Source organism: Bos mutus, chromosome 11 (genome assembly GCF_027580195.1).
Source record: "Bos mutus isolate GX-2022 chromosome 11, NWIPB_WYAK_1.1, whole genome shotgun sequence".
Classification (NCBI taxonomy): Eukaryota; Metazoa; Chordata; class Mammalia; order Artiodactyla; family Bovidae; genus Bos; species Bos mutus.
In genome coordinates this window covers 35,754,847-35,778,407 of record NC_091627.1, presented here as the reverse complement: position 1 = coordinate 35,778,407, position 23,561 = coordinate 35,754,847, and the positions used below count along the sequence as shown (strand labels likewise).

The window sequence follows — 23,561 nt, the reverse complement described above, 5'->3', positions numbered from 1 at the left end:
ATCACAAGAAAACTAAAACCTTAATGGAGACTAGAAACAGGCTACTTACTATCTATAGTGACCTCTGCTCCACTTGGATATTTTTACTACATAAACTAATTATAAGAGGGCCTTTCAGCTGAGTAAGCTGCAGCCAACCTGAAACAACATGACCGAAGAGGTCCTAAGCAACCTATTTAACTAATAACATGTTTCCCAGTTTCAGGTTCCTCTTCCATGAAAGGCTCTCTTCTTGGGCTTCTGCTTGATCATATTTTTTAAACTCTTGAAAGAATTCTTCTGAAATGGAAAACTATTAGAGAATTTCCAATTAAAAAGAAATGCTTTTATTTTTACTTACATTCATCATAGAATCCATAAATGCGATTGATGCTAGCACACTCATGGTTTCCTCTTAAGAGAAAGAAGTTTTCTGGGTATTTGATTTTATAAGCCAATAGCAAGCAGATTGTTTCCAAAGACTGCTTTCCTCTGTCCACATAATCTCCTAAGAAAAGATAGTTGGCTTCTGGGGGGAAACCCCCATATTCAAATAATCGCAGTAAATCTGTATACTGTCCATGAATATCTCCTAAAAATAGAAAAAGCCAGTTTGAGAAAGTTTATGGTTACTGTGGTAAAGCAGCTTCTATGAAATGATTCTCACTGTTTATACCCTTATGTAATCCTCTCTCCTGAATGTGGGCTGTAACTAGTGACTTACTTCTAACGAAAAAGATACAGCAAAAGTGAGATGGGCTGTCACTTCGGAGACTGGGTTACAAAAGATTGTAGCTTCCCATCTTGCTTGCACTTTCTCTTGCCATCTCTCATGCTCGATGATTAAGCTGCCTTATGGAGAAGCAAACCTAATAAAGAACTAAAGGAGGCCATGGGCCAACAGCTCCTTAGGAACTGAGGTCTTCAGTCCACTGGCCCATAAGGAACTGAATCCTTTCACAATTGAGCTTTGAGATGATTACAGGCTCAAATGGCATCTTGACTGTAGTCTTGTGAGAGACTCAAAACCAGAGGATCCAACTAAGCTCTGCCTGAATTTTTACCCCACAGACACTGTGACATGATAAATTAATGTTGTTAAATAACAAAGTTTGGGGGCAATTTGTTATATACTAATACAGTTACATTCATTATCTGGTAATTTAACTTAGGTTCACTTTTTTTATGCCTAGTAGTGAGCAAACAGCAAAAACTAAATATTTAGTATAAATAACTTCTATTACTTTCAAATTATTTCTGTATGAAAGCATGTAAAGACTATCTTGTTGAGACTATTGAGTCACTTAAATTTTAAGATGATTTTTAATTTGCTTCATTTAATTCATAGAAGGGATTGATTATTTCCACACAATTTCAACTATCTCTTCAAAAGCTGATGGTTAAGTTCATTAAAGCTATGTGATAAACACTGCTGCTGCTGCCATCGCTTCAGTCGTGTCCGTCTCTGTGCGACCCCAGAGACAACAGCCCACCAGGCTTCCCCGTCCCTGGGATTCTCCAGGCAAGAACACTGGAGTGTGTTGCCATTTCCTTCTCCAATGCAGGAAAGTGAAAAGTGAAAGTGAAGTCGCTCAGTTGTTCCCGACTCTTAGCGACCCCATGGACTACAGCCTACCAGGCTCCTCTGTCCATGGATTTTCCAGGCAAGAGTACTGGAGTGGGGTGCCATTGCCTTCTCCGACTAAAAGAAAAACTGCATTATCAAACCAAAAGTCAGTACATTATACATACCACATCCTACTGTATATAAACTATAGAAAAATGCTTTTCTGTGCCAACAGTTTTTCCGACTGCAACAATGTTAACTTCAGGTTTAAGTTTTTGCCTCTGGCCAAAAGCCACTGTAAGATTTGAAAGATCAAATACAAATTGTATAGTTTTATAATCTTCAAAATAAAACAATCAAAATTAAGTTAGAAGACCATGGATACGGCCATATCGACCCCCAAAATTCTATACCTGTGTACTCGAATCCATATCCTTGATAACAATAGATAACAATTTTTGACATTTTTTCCCCCGATTTCATCAGAGTCCCAGATTTGTTTTTAAGTTGCATCTCACTGATTACAAGTGAGTCTGAGAATCTTATGTTTACTAGTCATTTGAATCTCTTCTACAATCTGCTCCCACTCAATTTTTTTAAAATTGTATTGTCTTTTTCTTATTTCTAAGAACTCTTTGTAACAGTGTGACCAGCAATCTTTTAATCTGCTGTATATATAGCAAACATTTTCTTCTCATCTCTAACTTGTCATTTTCTCAAAGTCTCAAATTCTACAATTGTATGTAATAAAACCTAGCAAACCTTTTTTTCACAAAACTTTTTAGATGTTTTCTCTAACTCATCTTCAGTGTAGTGAATTCAAAAGAGATTGTTGCCAACTTTACCCATTTACATACCACAGATTTTCAGTGGTGCTTCCAATTCCAAAAGAATAGGCTGGCTGAGAAAGATCTCCCGAGACTTGATACATAAGCCCCGAACTTCTGCTTCAGTCATCTGTACAATCTTTCCTGGACGACATCCTCGTACTGGTAAACAGTAAATAAAATGGTCAGTTTTCTAAAATTTATCCATAAAATATTAATTCTAAAAAAAGGAGTCATGCCTATATTCTGAGTATCAGAAGATTCACACAGGCAGCAAACTATCAGATACCCTGTTGTGTTCCATGGCTAACAATAGGTTATTCTATGATCTTTGGCTTATCTCTATCTTCACTGTTGGTGGTTTCCAATGCTCCTTAAGGCTGCTGCTGCTGCTAAGTCGCTTCAGTCGTGTCCAACTCTGTGCGACCCCATAGACGGCAGCCCACCAGGCTCCACCGTCCCTGGGATTCTCCAGGCAAGAACACTGGAGTGGGTTGCCATTTCCTTCTCCAGTGCATGAAAGTGAAAAGTGAAAGTGAAGTCACTTAGTCATGTCCGACTCTTCTCGACCCCATGGACTGCAGCCCACCAGGCTCCTCCGTCCATGGGATTTTCCAAACAGAAGTACTGGAGTGGGTTGCCATAAGGCTGCTACCATGGAAATGTGGTCTTCTTTGTTTTCCAGTGGTCAATTTGAGGCCTTGCAGTTCAAGTGACTAAAACTCATTAATTAATACGGTTCCCAATAACTTCTGGGATGGAGTGGGGAGGAACGGTCCATGGAGAATTCCCTTATTTGCCCTATTGAAAATGAAGTGAAAGTCACTCAGTCATCCATGGAATTCTCCAGGCCAGAATTCTGGAGTGGGTAGCCTTTCCCTTCTCCAAGGGAACTTCCCAACCCAGGGATCAAACCCAGATCTCCCACATTGCAGGTGGATTCTTTACCAGCTGAGCCACAAGGGAAGCCCTTGCCCTACTGAACTGAACTTCTAATCATTTCCTCTCATTATTACCTTCCCTACTGGCTCTTTCTCTTTAAATACACTGTGAGCTGCCAATCTTACTTTGACAGCATTTATTAAAGAAAACAGAGACTACATTTTTATATACACCCATGACTTCCCATTTACATTTTAATCCATACATTTCTTGCTAAAAATTGCGGATTCCTTTGTCAGGTTGAAAGAGGCTTAAAAAAAAAAAAAAAAGCCTCTAACCCTGCAAAAGCCTATTCATATATATAATCCATTAATATACTAATATAACAAAGAAACAATGTTGAAATGTATTTTAAGCAAATATGACAGTAAGACCATTTCTGAAATCCAAACCATGATCAGAACTGCTTTTACTATGGGAACTTAGCCTTTTAAGTACTAGTTCTCAATTACCTACTTTCTGTAAACACGTGAATTTTTTAAAGATGAAGAAACACACAACTTTTTATCTTCCTCTAAGTATTTAAATACTAGCTTAGATTCAATGCCCTGCAATAGGAACAATTATTAATCTTGGTACAAAAATGTAAATGTGGGAAATGATGATTACAAAAAAGGTTTTACAATCAGTGCATCAAATACCTATCTATTTTAGTTTTAGGAGGTAAAAAGTATTCTCCTTGAAGGATTAAAGGTTTCTGGGGGCTTTCAGATGACAAACACACACCTAAAGGTAATTATTTAGAGATAACAGCAATGGACAATACAAACAAAATACTTTGGGCTCTCAAAGAAGTTTCCACAATTTCTGCTGTGACTCTGTAGTAATAAAACACTTCTTGGTTATCAAAATTTAGTTTTAATTTGATGGCAATGATTATTAAGCAAATTAAGACTACTGTGGGTCACTTTGATGTGTTAAAGTGTCTAAATTCCAGTGGTGAATATTTTATCTCATATTTGCTTTATTTCCTCTGTAAGCTCCATCTTTAATTCTGGCCTCCCATGCAAGTAATTTAAGTTACAGTTAGGTACACTTCAACTAACATTTTTACAGGGCTAAAAATGCTTCAACTTTTAAGTCATGCTAATCCACAGAAACTAAAATTTACCAAAACTTCTTGTATTTCACTGCATGCTTTTTCCCAATTAATATCTCTAAAAGTTAGGAGATACCTTGCAATCAGTACTTTCTTAAAATTGTAATTGGTAATAGCTGCCCTACCCTCCACAGGCAAATAAAACAGCGACTTTCATAATCAATCACTTCTAAAAGTTGATGAAGTTAAAGGTTCTTCCAAGGGTTAAGCTTCTGACACGTGACCAAATTTTAGGATACATCAGCAAAATGATTGGGAGAACAGGGTAAACTGCTCAGGGCAATCCCACTGTCTTTCAATGTAAAAGTCATGCTCCCACCAGTGCAGACTCCAAGGCTTCCAAGAACACTTCAAAATTCTCAGTTATCTGATAAAAGGGAATAAATCTAGGCAATCTGTTACACGGGGGAACTAGATCACTATCACAATATTCATGAGGAATTACAGAATGTGGGTTTATGCATCTAGACCCAAGTGTCTTTAAATTATGAACATACTACATATCTGCATAATTAATTTAGTGCAAAGCAACTTCACATTGATCATCTCATTTAATCCTTTTGGTATCCCGAGAATTAAAAAGGGAAGTTACTACCTACATTCTACAATAACAGAAAGAGATTAAAATAATCTGCACAAGATTACTACAGGAGTAAAAAGCAGCAGAAAGGAATTCAGAACAAGGTCTTCAAACTCAAAAATCAATACTCTTAGTATACTAACGCATATATATGGAATTTAGAAAGATGGTTAACAATAACCCGGTGTACGAGACAGCAAAAGAGACACTGATGTATAGAACAGTCTTATGGCCTCTGTGGGAGAGGGATAGGGTGGGAAGATTTGGGAGAATGGCAATGAAACATGTAAAATATCATGTAGGAAACGAGTTGCCAGTCCAGGTTCGATGCACGATGCTGGATGCTTGGGGCTGGTGCACTGGGACGGCCCAGAGGGATGGTATGGGGAGGGAGGAGGGAGGAGGGTTCGGGATGGGGAACACATGTATACCTGTGGCGGATTCATTTTGATATTTGCAAAACTAATACAATTATGTAAAGTTAAAAAAAATAAAATAAAATTAGAAAAAAAAAAAGAAAACTACAAAAAAAAAAAAAAAAGAAAAAGCTGGCTTAAAACTCAATATTCAAAAAACCAAAAAAAAAAAAAAAAAAAATCAATACTCTTTCTAGTCCACCACATAAAAATTTTTTTAGTCAAAAATTTCCCCCCAAAAAATTTTCAGTAGGTAATAAATGCAAGCCAGGTGAAAATTCTGTTACAGCAAATATCTACTGTACTATTAATGTTTAAAAATCAATTGAGCTATTATATAAAGTACAGTTTATGTATACACCTAGGTAACCACCACCCAGATCAAGACACAGAATACTTCCAGCAGCCCAAGGCTCCCTTAAGCCCTAACCATTCAATAATAATGCCCAAGGTTACTATTCTTATTTCTTTCAGCATAGATTAGTCTAATGTTTTTGAATTTTAAATAGAAATTTATAGTATAAATTTATAAATAGTATACACTCTTGTTCACTGTCACGTGAGATTCATGCATGCTGTATTTAGCAGCCATTTGAAGTATTTTCTCATACGAATACACCAAAATATATTTATATACTCTATTTGGGTCATTTCCTGTTTGAGGCTATTATGAATGCTTTGAATATTCATGTACATTTCTCTTGGTATACATATAACAGGAGGACTACTGGGTCACAGGAAGACTTAGCTTTATTAAGAAGCAGATACCACCAGTTTCCTAGAGTGGTTAAACCAATTTACAATAGCACCAGCAATGCTGCTCTACCTCTTTGTCAACAGTTTTAGTCAATTTGTTGGGTGTAGTGATATTCAGTGAGATTTTGGTTTGCATTACCCTTTTCATATGCTTAATAGGCCACTGGGACATCCTTTTTTGTGTGTGAAGTTCATTTTAAGTCTTTTGTTCATTCTTTAAAACTGGACTTAACTGATCTGTAGGAATTCTTTACATATTCCAGATGAATTCTTTGTCAGATACATTGTAAGTATCTTCTCCCAGTTTCAGTTCAGTTGCTTAGTCCTGTCAGACTCTTGGTGACCCCATGGACTGCAGCACGCCAGGCTTCCCTGTCCACCACCAACTCCTGGAGCTTGCTCAAACTCATGTCCGTCAAGTCAGTAATGCCATCCAACCATCTCATCCTCTGTTGTCCCCTTCTTTTCCTGCCTTCAATCTTTCCCAGCATCAGGGTCTTTTCCAATGAGTCAGTTCTTCGCATCAGGTGGCCAAAGTATTGGCCAAAGTATTGAGCTTCAGCATCAGTCCTTCCAATGAATATTCAGGACTGATTTCCTTTAGGATGGACTGGTTGGATCTTCTTGCTGTCCAAGGGACTCTCAAGAGTCTTCTTCAACATCACAGTTTAAAAGCATCAATTCTTTGGCGCTCAGCTTTCTTTATGGTCCAACTCTCACATCCATACCTGACTACTGAAAAAAAACACAGCTTTAACTAGGCGGACCTTCGTTGGCAATGTCTCTGCTTTTTAATATGCTGTCCAGGTTGGTCATAGCTTTTCTTCCAAAGTGTCTTTTAATTTCATGGCTGCAGTCACTATCTGCAGTGATTCTGGGGCCCAAGAAAATTTCATTCTCTTACTGCTGCCTTTGATAAAACTGATATACTTTAATGTATTTAAATCCATCTTGAATTTTTTTTTTTTTGGTGTCTTACATCATGTTCAAGAAATGTTTGCCTTCTCCTAAGTATTTCCTTATGTTTACTTTTAAACCTTTTAGATACTTTATTGTTTAGCCTAACTCATTCAATAATCTACCTTAATTTTGTGTATGGTATAGAATAAAGGTCAAAATTCTTTTTCTCCCCCTTAAAAAAATTTTTTCCCAGTTCTATTGAGATATAATTGGCATACACTCTGAATACGTTTAAGGAGAATAACACAAAATGATTACCACAATTAAGTTTAGTGAATAGCCATCATCTCACATAGAAACAAAATAAAACAAAAAAAGCTTTTTTCTCTTGTGATAAGAACTCCCAGGTTCCACTCTTTCTCTTTTATGGCTGTGCATGTAGCTTGTGGGATCTTAGGTCCCCCATTAGGGACTGAACCGGGGCCTCTGCAGTGAAAGTGCAGAGTCCTAAGCCCTGGACTGCCAGGCAACTCCCTGGGATCCACTGTCTAAACAGTTTTCATATATAACATACAGCAGTGTTGATTATAACTATCATGTTGTATATAACATACCCAGTATGTATCTCATAACTGGAAGTTTGTACCTTCTGACTACTTTCAATCAATTCCCCTCCTCTGGTAACCACACCTCTGGTAACCACAAATCTGATCTTTGTTTCCCACAAGTTTGTTTGTTTTTGAAGTGTACTTGACCTGCAACACTGTTAGTTGCTGGTGCAACAGTGAGTGATTCGATATTTCTATACATTTCAAAATGATCACCATAAGTTTAGTTTCCATCTGTCACCATACAAAGGTACTGACTGCATTCCGCAGACTGTACATTTCACACTCCTGACTCATTTATTTTTCAACTGAGAGATTTGTACCTCTTAACCCTCCTCATCTATTTCTCTTAGCCCCCACTCCCTGGCACCATCTGTTTGTTCTATCTACGACTGTTTCTGTTTCGTTTGTTCACCTGTTTTGTTTTTTTAGCTTCCACATGCAAGTGAAATCATATAGTATTTGTCTTTGTTTGTCTGACTTATTTCACTTAGCAAAATACTGTCTAGGTCCATTCCTGTTGTCACTAATGATAAGATTTCATTCTTTTTTATGGCTAATAGTACACAATACAAACACACACACCATATCTTCTTTATCCATTCACTGGATAATGGACACTTATCCACATTTTGGCTATTGTAAATAATGCTGCAACATAAAGGTGCATCTGTCTTTCCAAATTAGTATTTTTGTTTTCTTTAGATATATACCCAGAAGTGGAATTGCTGGATCCTACAGTAGTTCTATTTTTAATATTTTGAGGAACCTCCATTCTGTTTTCTGTAGTGGCTGCATCAATTTACCCCCCACCCCCAACAGTGCACCAGCATTTCCTTTCATCCATACCCTTGCTGACACTTGTTATTTGTTCTCTTTTTGATAACAGCCATTCTGACAGGTGTAAGGTGACATGTTAAACTTTTCTATGGTCTTCTGCTGCCTTCTTTCTGTATTCCCCCTTTTTTTTTTCTCTCAGCACTGCAGAATTTCCACTCAACTATTTTCCCCTAGTTTACTACTCCTCTATTCTGCTGTTTTTAATTTGCAAGTATGTAAACACAACTACGAAATTCTTAACTTTAGTTAACATATTTTTTTGGTTATAAAGTTTCCAGGTCTCTGATGAAATTTTTCCTTTCCTCTTTACCTTGAGCATATTAAATCAGTTATCTTAAAGTCTGTGTGACATCTCTAATATATGAATTATACAAGGTGGATTTATACCTTTTTTTCTTCTTTTTTTTGGTCAATTGATCATGTTAGCATTCCTGTAGTATTTCACAGAAATATTTGATTATGGATGAATAATTGTAGTAGTTTTTTATGACATCTTCTCCACAGAGGGTTGTTTCCTTTAGCAGCAGCAAGTGTGGCAATAATGCACCCACATTTTCTTGAGGGCGGGTCTATTTCATTTTGCCCTCAATCTTGGCCATGATGGAGGTCTCAACAGAAAACTCAGGGTACAATATAGTCTCTCTTACTTTATCAAGTCTTAACGTCAAGTTTTGCCATGCAGGTACTGGACAACGCTGTAATCTCTGCTCAGATTCTTCTGCACTTCTTAGAATCTTCTCTTGCATGTGTGCATCTTAGAAGTCAATGACTTTAGGGAGAACATGAACGTGGAGTCGCTCAGTTGTGTCCGACTCTTTGTGACCCCATGGACTGTAGCCTACCAGGCTCCTCTGCCCACGGGATTTTCCAAGCAAGAATACTGGAGTGGGTTGCCATTTCCTTCTCCAGGAGATCTTCCTGACCCAGGGATTGAACCTGGGTCTCCCGCATTGTAGGCAGACGCTTTACTGTCTGAGCCACCAGGGAAGTCCTCGACTTTAGCGGGAGTCGACTACAGGTTCTGAGGTTAGAGTCTATGTGATTCTCTCCTCTTTAGGACTTAAGTTTCAACTGCTTTAGTTGCCCCAGACTTCCACCTCTCCTCTTTACTCCAGTAAGACTGCCACTTTTTATTTGGAGTCTATTCCCCTATGCCTCTAGGAGTGACTGGTGAACTCACTGGTACTTCAAGATCAAAACCCTCTGCTCAAGTGAAAATAGTAAGTACACAAAATATGATTATTGGGTATACACTAGAAATTCATATGATTTTATAAAGAATTTTGAGAAATACCTTGCCAAGGACTAGACATTAAGGGCTATAACTCCATACATTATGTGAATGAATCAGTCATGCAACATGGGTGTGAGCACCAAGGTACCTGACTCCTGATAAAGCAAGCTTTCTGCAAAATCATGTTTACAACAGAAAGGGGGGAAAACACTAAGGTCCAAGGTGAAATTTGGTCCTTTATATATTTTTAATAACAGTTGGTGGGGAGGTGGGAAAAAATAATACTTTGTGACACATAAAAGTTACATGAAATTCAAATGTTAGCATTCAAAAATGAAATTTTACTGGAACAGAACCACTCTCATTCATTTAGTTATTATCAATACCTACAGGTACTTTCACGCTACAATGGCAGAGTTGAGTAGTTGTAGCAGCGAGTACATGGGGTACCCTCATGGCTTTGCATTGTTTCCCAAGGTTCTAGAAATTGCAGAGATACAGCTATAACTCAACAATGTATTGAGTGCCATTTTATTTTAATTTTATTACTAGTGCATACTCATCATGTTAAAGGAAGAAAAGTGGAATGTGAATGTCTAAGGCACAATGGAGTGTAGATTATTTTGTTACTGGATTAGACTATCAGGCATTATATTTATGACTTTCCAGCTAAAAGAATAAAATATGTGTTAACATTAGGAAACTGAGCACTTGTCACAACATTCCCAACTCACAGGAAGTAACAAAACTTTAAAAAAAAATTTTAACAGAATCTCATCACAGCAGAATTTCTGCACAAAAATAGAAATGAGGCTGCAATGAAAGTAAGTTTCCAACTGATTCATGTATTAGCAAGTGAGGAAAGCCATTTACTAATGGTGACTTAATTAAATCATGTTTGCTTGGAAAAGCCAAAGAAATATGTCCCCAAACTATATGTATTTATTGAAGTCTTTCTGTAAAAACAGCTCTTGAAGAGTTGACAACGTTGGAAGCAACATCAATAATGAGTTAAAAAAAACGAACAATTTTGAGTGGTTTCATTGGCTCTTGATGAATGCATTCACAGATACTGCCAATACTTATTTGTTGCTCATTTGAGGAGCCAATACTGAATTTGAAATGACAGAAAAGTTAGCCTCCATGAACAGTATGAGTGGAACAACCACAGGCAAGAATATTTTCAAAGAGGGACTTCCCTGGAGGTTCAGTGGTTAATACTCCACGCTTCCATGGCAGGGAGTGGGGAGCAACATGGTTCAAACCCTGGTGGGGGAACTAAGATGCCACAGTCCACACTGTGCGGCCTAAAAAAAAAATTTTTTTCCAAAGAAGCCAAACAAACAAACCCACAACAATGATGCAGGTAAAACTATGCATGGAGCAGAAAAAGACTTAGTTGGATAATTTTAAAAAGCCTGTAAAAATTGAAGGTATTTAAAGTTTAGGGTGCAGTTACTGAGTGGAAAAAGATTCTAATCACACCGTTGAACCAGCGATACCAATGGTATACTTCATTAGTTCTCATAAACCTAACCATGGTCGGGTCCACAAATGTTTGTGAGAAACAAAAGCTGAATATCCTGACTTGCCCTAGCACAGAGCAGTTCAGTAGTGATGAAGTTTTACTGATTTTTTTTTTAAGGCTTAGGGCTGATACTGAAATTTTTCTGAATGAGAAGAGTAACCCCCAATCACTACTATCAAACAGAGAGTAGGTTTTATAAATTAGATTTTACTACAAACCTAATAATATTTCTCAGTTAAAACCTAAAATTAAAATGCAAAAAAAACCCCAAAACAAAAAACCTTGTATGTGAAACATATACTATATTAAGTCACTTTAACAACTAACGTTGCCTGGGTCACAAGCAAATGTCAGGTTGCTTTATACAGTTTCAGGGTTGTCAAAAGTTAAAACAAGTGAGATTTTTACTCCCTCATAAGTTTTGCACTGAATACTATTTTCTAAGCTCAAACCACAGTTCTAACAGCATTCATCAGATCTTAGTGCTAATGCAAAATATATCAAAATTCATTTATTTGTGCAGGTGAGAAGCTTCCACCTAACCTATTACTGGAATTGATTAATCTGTAATGTAATGACATGCTAAAAGGCAGATATCAAGAGAGGACTAATAAAATCCTATAAATATCTTCCAAGTGATGACTAAAATCACTTAACTAAAACCATATGCTTGTAGATTGATATTAGTTTTGGCAGTACCTATCTGTGTTAAGACAGCTTCCAAGATAAAATACACAAAATCTCATTATAGATCAACAATAGACAAACACTTCCATTGACTTTGATGATACAGAACACCAACTCTGAACCTCAATTAAACAAAATGTTGTCTTCTCCCCTAAAAGAAGTCCCTTCTCATGACTGCAAAAAATTATACTCAATCACTATATTTCAAATTCTTTTAAAAGTCTTTTCAATGCAGGTTTGTCTCTTAAATTACAAATGGTGCATGATATGTATGTCTGTGTTGTGTGTATGCTAAATTTTACTTTCAATAACAATATGCTATTTTTTTCCAGCAAGTTTTTTACTAATAACTGTCTTCTCTGAAACAGAAAGAATGTCAAGAGAATAATTCCATTACTATTTTTGCCCCATGAAATCTTAGTAATCTTCATTAACCTTTAATATTTTAATTTCTACAATACTAAAATGATTCAATCAAGGTTACATACTAAACAGCAAAGTTAACTTAAAAACATAAAATTTTTACAATTGGCTAGAATGTGGAATTTTGGTTTTAAATGAAAGAACTAGGCAGCTGCCATAATTTTATCTTGTTTGCCTGATAGTAATTATTAATATGATCTGAGTCTACAGATGGCCTTCAGGAGCTCTGTAATCCCCCTGTCTGTAGTACTGTGTATATAAACATGCATATTTTTCGGGGAAGGCCCAGGGCTTTCACGATTTCTCAGAGGAGTCTGTGAACCGCTTGTATCATTTCAGGTACACTAGTAAACAAACAGATAATGAAAAAAGAGTAAAGAAGAAAACTTAACAGATACAGGGGCAGGCTAGACATTTCAGGATTAGAAGGGAGTGCTGTAGGCCTGTGGGTTCTCAGAGTGTGATCCTCTTTTTTACTGCATTGACATATGCATGGTGAAAACGATGATTAAAATGCAGGCACCTGAGCAGAAACCAAGTCAGTGGCACTGAAGTGCCATGCACTTACAGTGAAACAGAAAGATCCAGTTTCAAATTAAAATGCCCTTAAGCAGTAAAAATGATGAATTTTATTAAATCTCCACCACTGAGTATACATCTTTCTAATATTCTGCATGAGGAAATGGAAAGTATCCATGAAGCTTTCCTGTTGCATATTCAAGTACAATGGCTGTCTTCAAGAAAAGCTCTAGAGTGACTGTTGAAGTACCAAAGTGATCCAGCTAATTTTTCTTTCACAGAACATCTCTTTTGCTGGAAAGCACAACTAACAAACTATAGTTACTCACTCAAGATATATAACAGATATGCTTCAAAATGAACAAAGTGAGCCTGTCATTTCAAATGAAACAATTGACAGCATTTGTTGCTAGTGAAAATTAAAATTTTGGAAACTCTGTATCCAGCACCATGAATTTGACAGCTTTTTCATATTTAAGGACTCATCTGATACCTTGTTCTAAATTAACAGATGTGATTCTTTAATGTTGTATAAAATGTGTCAACTTTTAACATCTGCATAAATCACCTTAACCAGTGATTTTAAAAGAACCAAGGCATGTTACAAAATCATTTGTAAGATCCATTTAAAATGCAAGATAGATCAATGGATTTTGATGTAAGAGAACATTTCAGATTCCACATTACAACTAACCTTTAAGAAATTACCACTTGTCAATTTCTATTATACTATTAAAGAATATCCACCATAATCTATAAATGCTTTTAAAATACTCCTTTCTTTTCTGATTTATCTGTAAAAGTACAGATTTTCTTCAGATACTTCAACCAAAACAATGTTACCAAAACAAACTGAAGGTATGAGAATTCTTCTGTCTTCTACAAAGCTAGACATTAAAGAAATGTGCTGATCCCTAATATTTTTGTTGTAGAAAGCAAACTCTACTTACATAAAATGAACAGGTTATCAAATTTTTAAATTCGTAGTTTTAATTTCTAACAGTACTGATAAACAACTCACACGAAAACTCTTGTCCTCAGTTCTTTTTATGAATATAAAGTAGTCTCAAGATTCAAAGTTTGAAATCCACTGCTCTCTAGTCCCTAATCAAAAGAAAGCATACACCAAATCTCCTTAAATCACCTTTCACCACTTTATTCTGCCTAAAAATCTCTCTCCCCCTCAGCACCAACATTAATATGTCAAACCAGATTATAAATGCCAAATAACAGTAATAGGAAAGAAATGTTTTACACACACACACAGTTCCATACGTGGCTGTATGCAACAAACAACGCACGTCTGTTAGATCCTCACTAGAAATAAACCTTCTCAAAAATTACTGTGGAGAGGGTCCAGGGCTCACCAGCATTAAGAAGCCCTCTCTTACCTTATCTTGGCTCAGGTTTACACTAAACAAGAACACTAACATTTTCGGAGCTTTTATTATGTTCAAAGTGTTTTACCGGTTTAATTGTTACAAATAGATACATTATGAAGCAGGTACCTATTATCATCCTAGAAATACAGAAGAAACTGGGAATAAGCTGAAATTGTAACACACGTAGAACCTGTATCTTTAACAAGTATCAGCATGTACCAATACTTAGATACACCTTGAGTAAACAAATGTACACCTGATTTTATTTAGGATTCACATAACAATTGCAGCTAAGGTCTGATGTTCATAAAATACCCTCCTCTCTGTCATTATGTAACTTAGATCTTTCACTTCCACTCAGAAGCCTAGTCATTTTCTTTCACTACTCTGGCTCAATTATTTGATAAATATTCAAATATCACAGAAAAACCTAAAAGTATCTATAAAGTTTTCTTCTCAGCTTTCCATTTAAAATAAAAGAGCCGTAACTGCTAAGTACAACATTAGAGAAAGCTATATTAATAGAAGTCCTTAAATTTCTTTGGACTTCCCTGGTAGCTCAGATGGTAAAAGCATTTGTTTGCCTACAATGTGAGAGACATGGGTTCAATCCATGGGTTGGTAAGATCCCCTGGAGAAGGAAATGGCAACCCACTCCAGTACTTTTGCCTTGAAAATCCCATGGACGGAGGAGCCATGGACGGAAGCTTATAGTCCATGGGGCCGCAAAGAGTCGACACGACTGAGCCACTTCACTTTCACTTTAAATTTCTTTTATGGGGAAAAGTAACTTGATTTCTTTAAATGTTGAAAATAGGTGGCAGGATTAAGGGAAAAGTTAAAATGGTGTTAGCTGCTGCTGCTGCGTCGCTTCAGTCGTGTCCGACTCTGTGCGACCCCATAGACGGCAGCCCACCAGGCTTCCCGTCCCTGGGATTCTCCAGGCAAGAACACTGGAGTGGGTTGCCATTTCCTTCTCCAATGCAGGAAAGTGAAAAGTGAAAGTGAAGTCGCTCAGTCGTGTCCGACTCTTCGAGACCCCATGGACTGCAGCCCACCAGGCTCCTCCGTCCATGGGATTTTCCAGGCAAGAGTACTGGAGTGGGGTGCCGTTGCCTTCTCCGAAAAGGCAAGCACTCAAATCAAGAAAATGTTTCTATCAATAGTTTGGTAATTGACTAAGATGGAAACTCAGGCATGGTCTAAGGAACAGCCCAAGGCTTAAACTCTTTCATGATGAAATAAACCTAGTCTTTGCACAGAAGCAGGAAAATCTGGGAAGGGAGGGCCCTGAGGTCAGTGATTATTAGGAAGGTTATGTATGTCCTCATAAATCACTCTGCTATACACAGGTGGATAGGCAGATTAAAGGACAACTGCCCCTGTCCTTTATCTATTTTCCCTATGTATGGCAAATACCCACCTAGACCAGGAACTGAATTCCTCTATCAAGCTAGTGCCTACTGGTTATTTACATATACTTAACTTCAGAATGAATTTCTGCATTTTTAGCCTCCTACCTCACTAATTGTGGAATAAGGACTTAATTTCCATTAAAGCATTTTCATGTTATCTAACAGAGAAAAATCTGAGGTGCAGTGTATTACAGAGGATGAGGTGTAAAAAAAATTGCATTTCACCTACTAATAACCAAGACTTCAAAGGTAACCATATGCAATCTTGGGGGAAGGTGGAGAGTTTACAAAAAGAAAGGAGAGTTGTAACCTCCATCTCTCTGCTTCCTGTCTTCACTGATCCTCTATTTTCCCAGAAACAGTAAGTCTTGAAATGACTACTTCTAGCCACTAGAGCAGTGATTGCTGTCCAAGGGTATAAATTTGTATAGACTCAAAATTAAATCCTAGAAGATTCAACTGTGAATCCATATCCTCCACCACCACACCACAGTAAGCCTACTGACATTTGCAAACCATTTCTTCTTGCATCCCTAGAGCCGAAGACTTCTAGGATAACCTTTGTTTCAGAAACTGAGATTTTAATTATTTCTAAATATTTTGACATTCTTAACAGCTGCATTATTTTACCTGTTAGAGTTGCTTGAGAACATAGGATATTAGAACAGATATTCTATCAAAACAATAAATGTGGATAATAAGACATCAGAGGGAAAAAAATTACTTGATAAAATTTAATATCTTCCTCACTAATCCTAAATCTTAATATAATCCTGTCTCTAGACTCAAATGTAAATAGATTTCTAAATCCCAATAAATCCTAATCTTGGATTTGAACATTTATCAGAAAAGCCCTGTATTCAAATACAATAACAACACTCCGGACTACTTCTTCAAACTGTCAAAATGTCCCTCACCTGGAACTAACAGGAAAACCATTTAAATACTCAATCTCTGAACAATGAACCATCTATATGCCTTCTCCAGCTTTTCATCTAAAAAGAGGCAAGAGGAGAGAAAGCAACCTTCAGCCTATCTCCCCTATTCCTCAACCTGCTTTTTCCAAGAGACCTGGCCTTGGGTTTACACATAACACTTGCCCTGCAGAAGCTGAGGTTGCCAAGATCAACTAGCACTTCCTTCAAAACTGCCTAACCTTTAGACTGCTGGGTCATAATTAAACAACTGAATCAGAAAAGAAGCTTTAAACAGTTTGGCAGTTCCTCCAAAGGTTAAACAGAGTTACCCATTGACAAAGGAATTCCACTCCCAGTTATATTACCCAAGGGAAATGAAAACATATGCCCACACAAACACTTGTACATAAACATCCATAGCAGTATTTTTCACAACAGCCCAAAGCAGGAAACAACTCAAATGTCCATCAAGTGACAAACGGACAAATAAAAATGTAGTACAGTCATACAATGAAATATTGTTTAGCCATAAAAGGAACGAAATACTGACACATGCTTCAATATAGATGAACTTGCAAAACATTAAAAACAAGCCAATCACAAGAGATCACATAATGCATTATTTCATTCACATGAAATGTCCAGAACAGGCAAAATCCACAGGAAGTAGATTAGGGATAACCTAGTGCTGGAGAGGAGTGAAGGGAAAAGGGACTTGTCAGCTAATGGGAACAGGGGTGTGTTTGAGAATGATGGGGAGAACTTTCTAATGTTGATGGTGGTGACTGATGGGTTGCACAACTCTGTGAATATACTACAAACCACTCAATTATACAATTCAAAAGGTGAAATTGCATGGTATGCGAACTGTATCTCAATAAAACTATTATTTAAAAAGGAGAAAGGAGAGACTTGGGAATTCCCTGGCGATCCAGTAACTGGAGGCATAGTGCTTTCACTGCAGGGGACCAGGATTCAATTCCTGGCTGGGGAACTTATATTCCACAAGCTGTGTGGTGCAGCCAAAAAAACAACAATAAAGCTTAAAAAAAGGGGTGGGGGGTGGGGCTTTAATATGGTTTCATTAATCTTCATTTTTCAAATCCATTCCTTTTCTTGACGTTCAAAAGGACACAAAAGACATAAACTTCCTATTTGCTTAGTCTTCCAGCTTAACTAAAAATAATCACAGCAGTTTCACAAATTTAGACATCTGATAGGTTGTGATTAAGTGAAAAACGGATTTATAAACAAAAATACACACATCCCAAGATTTTCATTAATACCAGGCCAAAAATACAAACACAATCATATTCTGTTAAGTTTTTGCTAACAGTCTACTAACATGATACTAACAGTCTACAATTTATCTTGTAATATTAAGTTTAGCTTTGTAGCAAAAAAAAAAAAAAAAACTGTAAGAAAACGTTTAAAAATTAACTCATAAAGCTACATACACAATATTCTAAAGATGTAAAGTATCTGAAAGAAAAATGCATCGAAATTTCAACAAGTTATCTCTGGATCATGGAATTATGGGGAGGACTCTGGTTTTAATTCTTCACTGTTTCATATAAGAAATTCTTTCCTGTAAGAATAAGAATGCTTATTTTTATCATCAGAAAAGCATATCCCAGACACTCAGTTTTAAATGTACATGATACACATACATAATCAAATATATAATGGGCACATGTTAGTTATCATCAGCTGATACAGCCCAGTTTTTAAACACTTGGATCATGTCTGTATTTGGGAACAAAGCTAGCACAATCTTAACCACCCAGAAGCAGATTCCCAAACAAGCAGATTCTACTCATCCTATTTCAACTCCTCCAAAGTAAACTCAACATTGACAGTCTGAATAAAGCTCCCCAGGTGATTTCTCTATACTCCCACTGCCATCCTAAGTCCTTTTGGAACTGCTCATCAAAGTAAAAAAGCTTTTAGTGGATTTCTCAGGATACTCACAGAAACTAGCTTCAATTTAAACAACCAGTCAAAAGCACGATGATAAACCCACAACAATGTAGTATCAGGGTCACTACAGCTGAGTGTTAGGAATCTCTGGCTTTGTAGTAAGTAAAACTGAATCAAGAAAATATATTGGAGGAATATGCACTGTCCAAACAATAAATCAGTATACTGTTTTGCATTAAATAATAACAACAAAAAAAATTAAATGTAAATGGTGCTTTGGCAATTCACATGATTTGCCCACCTAAGAAAACACAAAGCAACTCATAAAAATTTATACTAAAAGTGTTATAGCTGACTGGTAATTTGATGTAATAAAAAGAAAAAAAAATCGAGACTATGTTATGGAACTACAATCAACACTTTAAAATGAGATCAAGTATTGCTGATCAAGTTCTGTACCTTCATTTAATACTAAAGACAAACCAAAAATTTAACTACAGCTATTCTGCTAAGCAACCTCACTTGAATTTGAGTTAAATTTAATTAAAATGTAATGTCACTGAAAATCAATTAATTTTTATTTGGAAACTAAAAAAAAAATTATTTCAAGACTAAAAATAACTACTTACTAGAAAATCCAAGTCTGTTTTGGATGTCTTTGGACAGGTCTAGATTTTGCAAAGGAGAAAGGAGCCTGGAGAATTTAAGAATCCCAGGGAGGCACTGTCAAAACTAAATACACTTCCCAGGATTAAGGAGCAAGTAATGGTACCCTTTACTGACAGAGAGCAGGCTGCAAAAGCTTGAAAATCACTTGTTTAAATTGGGAATTCCCTGAATGAAGAGACAGTGTCTTGTCTTTGCACTCCTGGTGACTGGCACAAAGCAGGTCAATAAATTCTTGCTAATTTAAAAGGGGAAAATGTCTGGAAAATGATCATCAAAAACCAGAACCGAACACTGATGTAATTCAAATTCACAGAAACAATCACTTAGCCTATTCTCCCCACCGTATCTTTTTCCTAGTAACCTCGAACAATCCTAATCATAAAATCATCTGATTTAAGACGTCCCACATCAAGCATTTAAAAATACATAAGTTTATTCTGTCTTATGCCTATGAAGTATATAAATAAGTATATGGAAAATAAAAATGAACAAGTTGGATACAAGCATCAGATTTTTAAATATTTAAATTTACAAGCCAAGTTCATGGTGAGCATAAACTTCTCCCAAAGTTAACAAGATAATAAAAATTTTAAACAGCTACATTTCCCTCTCAGAACAAACAACAAATTAAAAAAAAAAAAAATTCCCCCCTAAAGCAAATGTCTCACACCCAGCAAGATGTTCACATCTGTTAAAATCCACCAAGTCTTAAACAGTGAACACTGACTGCAGGCACCAGGGGGCCTCCCAGGAATAACTTGATAGTAAAGGAAAAAGTAAGTAAGAGTTCCTGGTAAAACTTTGCTTCTTATTCAGTCTTAAAAGACATTCAGTCTCACATCTGCAGCAAATTTACTGTAGTTTGTTACACAACCGGTATACACAGAAACTGATGAGATACCGACACTTCGGCCAAAAAAAGGAACTAGCGCCCTCCCTTCCGCCCCCCAACCATACAATCTTGTATGATGCTTTTCCATCACAGTAAGTACATACTGTTTCACTGTGAAAAACAATTATCTTCAGGAAATTCGAAAGCAAGTAACAACGTCTATGTAATCCTGCCACGGTTTCCGACAGAGAGGACTCTAAATCTTTTTTTTTTAATGGGTTAATTTGTTTTCTACACACTCACAAAGCAGTTAGTGATGACGCAAATGTTGGGATAAAGGCATTCGCGGGCAGAAGACCGCGATGGACTTTGAGTAATATCCTAGCCTCTCCATCTCTTCCTTATCCCTCAATCCCCAACCCTAACATAAACCTATCCAATAAAAACAGAAGGGCCCAGAAACTTCAAAAGCTGCGAAGACTTGTAAAGACCCTTTAAACACAACAGAGGCTTTACAATCGACCTTTTCTAAGTTTGTGCAGAAATTAAACCCTGCTCAAACCTGTTAAAATTCTCAAATCCGGAAACTAATCCCCACAGCAAACGTGTGTCTACATATTTCTGGCGTGCTTCTTCGCCTCGGTCAGACCTGTTTTACTATTTTTTAAAGCTAAATTAGACATGGGAGGTACTCTCGCTAGTGTTATCTTCTCCCTGAATAGTTCGCCCTGTAGGATCATGTAAAATTTGCTGAACCGATCAGTTTTCCCACAAAGATTTAAAAAAAAATTTTGTTTCTTTTCACTCCCAGAACAAGAATCGGGAGGCAGCCAAGGGCAAGGCACAAAGAGAACAGAGGAGAAACATACAATTCGCGGGCATACAATGCATCGGAGCACGCATCCCGACCCCCTCCTTCTGGGAAGGGTCACCCCACGCCCCGGCCGCGCGCCGCCGTGCGGGTCCCCGAAGGTCCGCGGGGCACTGCCCGCCCGCGGGGACAGCACCTCTCGCCCGGCCTCTCTCCCGGAGGCCGCTCCCCTGGCCCACCAGCTTCTTCGCCCCCATCCTCGGCGGCCGCCTCGGGGCGGGAAAAGCAGGGAAGCGGGCGTCGGGGGGGTGGGGGGATTGGGGGTGTTCCCTCGGGCTCCAGCGCCTGAGGGACCAGGAGGGATAAGGGAAAGCGTCCCCTCCCCGCGGCCCGCCGGGCCCCGACTCACCCTCCAGCAGTCGGGTAATAAGACTGTCCACGTTCAGCTCTCCGTCCGCCATCTTGTCGGCACCAGACGCTCCTTCCCGGCAGCGGGAACAAGGGCTTCTCGGCGGCGGAGTCTGCGGCGACCGCTCGGCGTGCCCTCACCTACAAGTCACGCGGCGTTTCGACCCCAACTCCAACTCCCCCTTCCCCCGGGCCCTCCCCCCACCCCCTCCCCACCTAGCAGTGGAGCTCGCACACACTCGGAGGCACCCACGATAAATAAATAAATAAACAAGCGGAGCCCCCCACGAACCGGGCCGCGTCAGACCCCAGCCGCCGCCGCCGCCACCGCCTCCTCCTCCTCCTCCTCCTCGGCACCGCCCAACTCCGCAAAGCTCACCAGCGCCGCCGACGGCCCCACCCGCAGCGCCACTCACTCCACACCGCCCTGCCCCGCCACCGCGCCACGCAGCCCCCCGCGCAGGCGCATGGCGTACTCCCCGCGCGTCCCCGCCTCACCCACCCCCTGCCCTCGCGCAATCGCAGTGGACTCGGTTCTCCCGCCACCACCGCCGCCGCGCCGCACTGCCCCCTTCGCGCAGGTGCGTCGCCCTTCCTCGCCAGTTCCACTGCGCTGAATCTCAGCGGCTGCGCAAGCGCCCCAGAGGCTCCCAGGGTTTGCTGCGCTGGGGAAGCTCCCATTACGCAGAGCGCGCGTAGGCAGTGCTGACCTTCCCGCCTCCCAGCTGGCCAGGCTCCGGCGCTACGCATACGCGGTTGTGGCTGTTCCCGCCTCGCTTTTCTTTTTTTCGTTTCAGTCCCTGATTTGACAAGCAATTCCTCAGTAAGCGGGAAACGTGGACTGCTGTTACCCATGTTTGAAGCTGGATTTGTCCGTTTGGAAAACGAGAAGGGATTATTCTACTGGAAAAGTTTGACTTTGCAAATAAAGGGTTTTATAATCCAACGGTTCCACAAGGTCCGTTGCCAAGTGTCCGTGGATGAAATGAAGTGGGCCTTGGGAGGGTCAGCAATAAAAATATTTCACATGGTTCCCGCGGTCTGCTTTCTTTAGATCTCTTTCACATACCTTACGTCTTAAATTCTGTGGATACTGTTTTCCACAGTGCATTTAACAACAAAAATACCTTCACTATATTGCTTAATCATCTACCGTGTGATTTTGCATTTATCTCCTACACTCGACTGAGAGTGAGTGAAGTAGCTCAGTCGTGTCCGACTCTGCGACCCCATGGACTGTAGCCTACAAGGCTCTTCTGTCCATGGAATTTTCCAGGCAAGAGTACTGGAGTGGGTTGCCATTTCCTTCTCCAGGGCATCTTCCCGACCCAGGGATTGAACCCAAGTCTCCCACATTGCAGACAGATGCTTTATCATCTGAGCCAGCAGGGAAGTCGACTGAGAAGTTACACGGTAAACGCAGTTTATCTTTGTGCTTTCAGCTCCTGCCACATCTGGTAATGTATAAGAGAGGGACAAAGAAACACTGAGGCTCAGAAAGGTTGGTTGCCCGCCTCTTCTTTCCATCACATAATTCTGCCTCTAGAAAAGCAGGGGGAAGAGTAGCCACACAAAAGATTTAGATAAGCCAGAGTTTTTGGCCTGTTCTCAGAAGTGGTCAGTGGCAAAGTCTTTAATCATTCCTCAGGTGTTTGTCCAGAAACTTAAGATGCTGTTTCAAGCTCAGGGCAGTGCTCCCCCCACTCTCATATCACTAATAATAACTAACATTTTTGAGATCCCTGTATGTGCTCTGGGCACGGTTTTAAATGTTATACAACATGTGTTATTTAATCCTTACACCAGCCCTATGAGGTAGGTACTATTATTGTCTTTACTTTGTAGATGGGATTTATTGAAACTCAGAATGATTAACTACCTAGCCCCATTTCAGTGGCAGATCTGGGATTCAAACTCAGGCATCTAGCACCAGTGTCTGCACTGTCAACAGTTGTGATATACTCCCCCTGTGATCTGAGATGCTTAAAAATGTGTGTGCTGTATCATAAACGTTGAGAACAGAAATCATAGGTGTTTTTTTTTTTTGCGGTGGGGGGGCGGGCGGGGGGGCGGCAGGGGAGTGAAGCATTGTCCAAACAAGAATTTTATGATGGTTCAGATGACTTATAGAGATAGGATTTCCTAATCATCAACTTCCAGATGTTCAAGATGGTTTTAGAAAAGGCAGAGGAACCAGACATCAAATTGCCAACATCCGCTGGATCATGGAAAAAACAAGAGAGTTCCAGAAAAACATCTATTTCTGCTTTATTGACTATGCCAAAGCCTTTGACTGTGTGGA

General features: G+C 38.9%; 1 protein-coding gene across 3 annotated transcripts in view; it reads right to left on the bottom strand.

The window, feature by feature from the left end:
• PPP1CB (protein phosphatase 1 catalytic subunit beta) overlaps positions 1-21,780 on the bottom strand; it is a 36,409-nt gene extending 14,629 nt beyond the window's left edge. The window contains exons 1-4 of one of the 3 annotated variants that reach the window (XM_070379304.1): positions 21,762-21,780; positions 21,261-21,400; positions 2,404-2,535; positions 341-571 (exon numbers count right to left, since the gene is read on the bottom strand). In XM_070379304.1, the coding sequence (XP_070235405.1) occupies positions 341-571; positions 2,404-2,535; positions 21,261-21,312 (415 nt within the window). In that variant the 5' untranslated portion in view covers positions 21,313-21,400; positions 21,762-21,780. The other 2 variants (XM_070379303.1, XM_070379302.1) reach the window with 2 other exon arrangements.
• Positions 21,781-23,561: the final 1,781 nt, after the last annotated feature.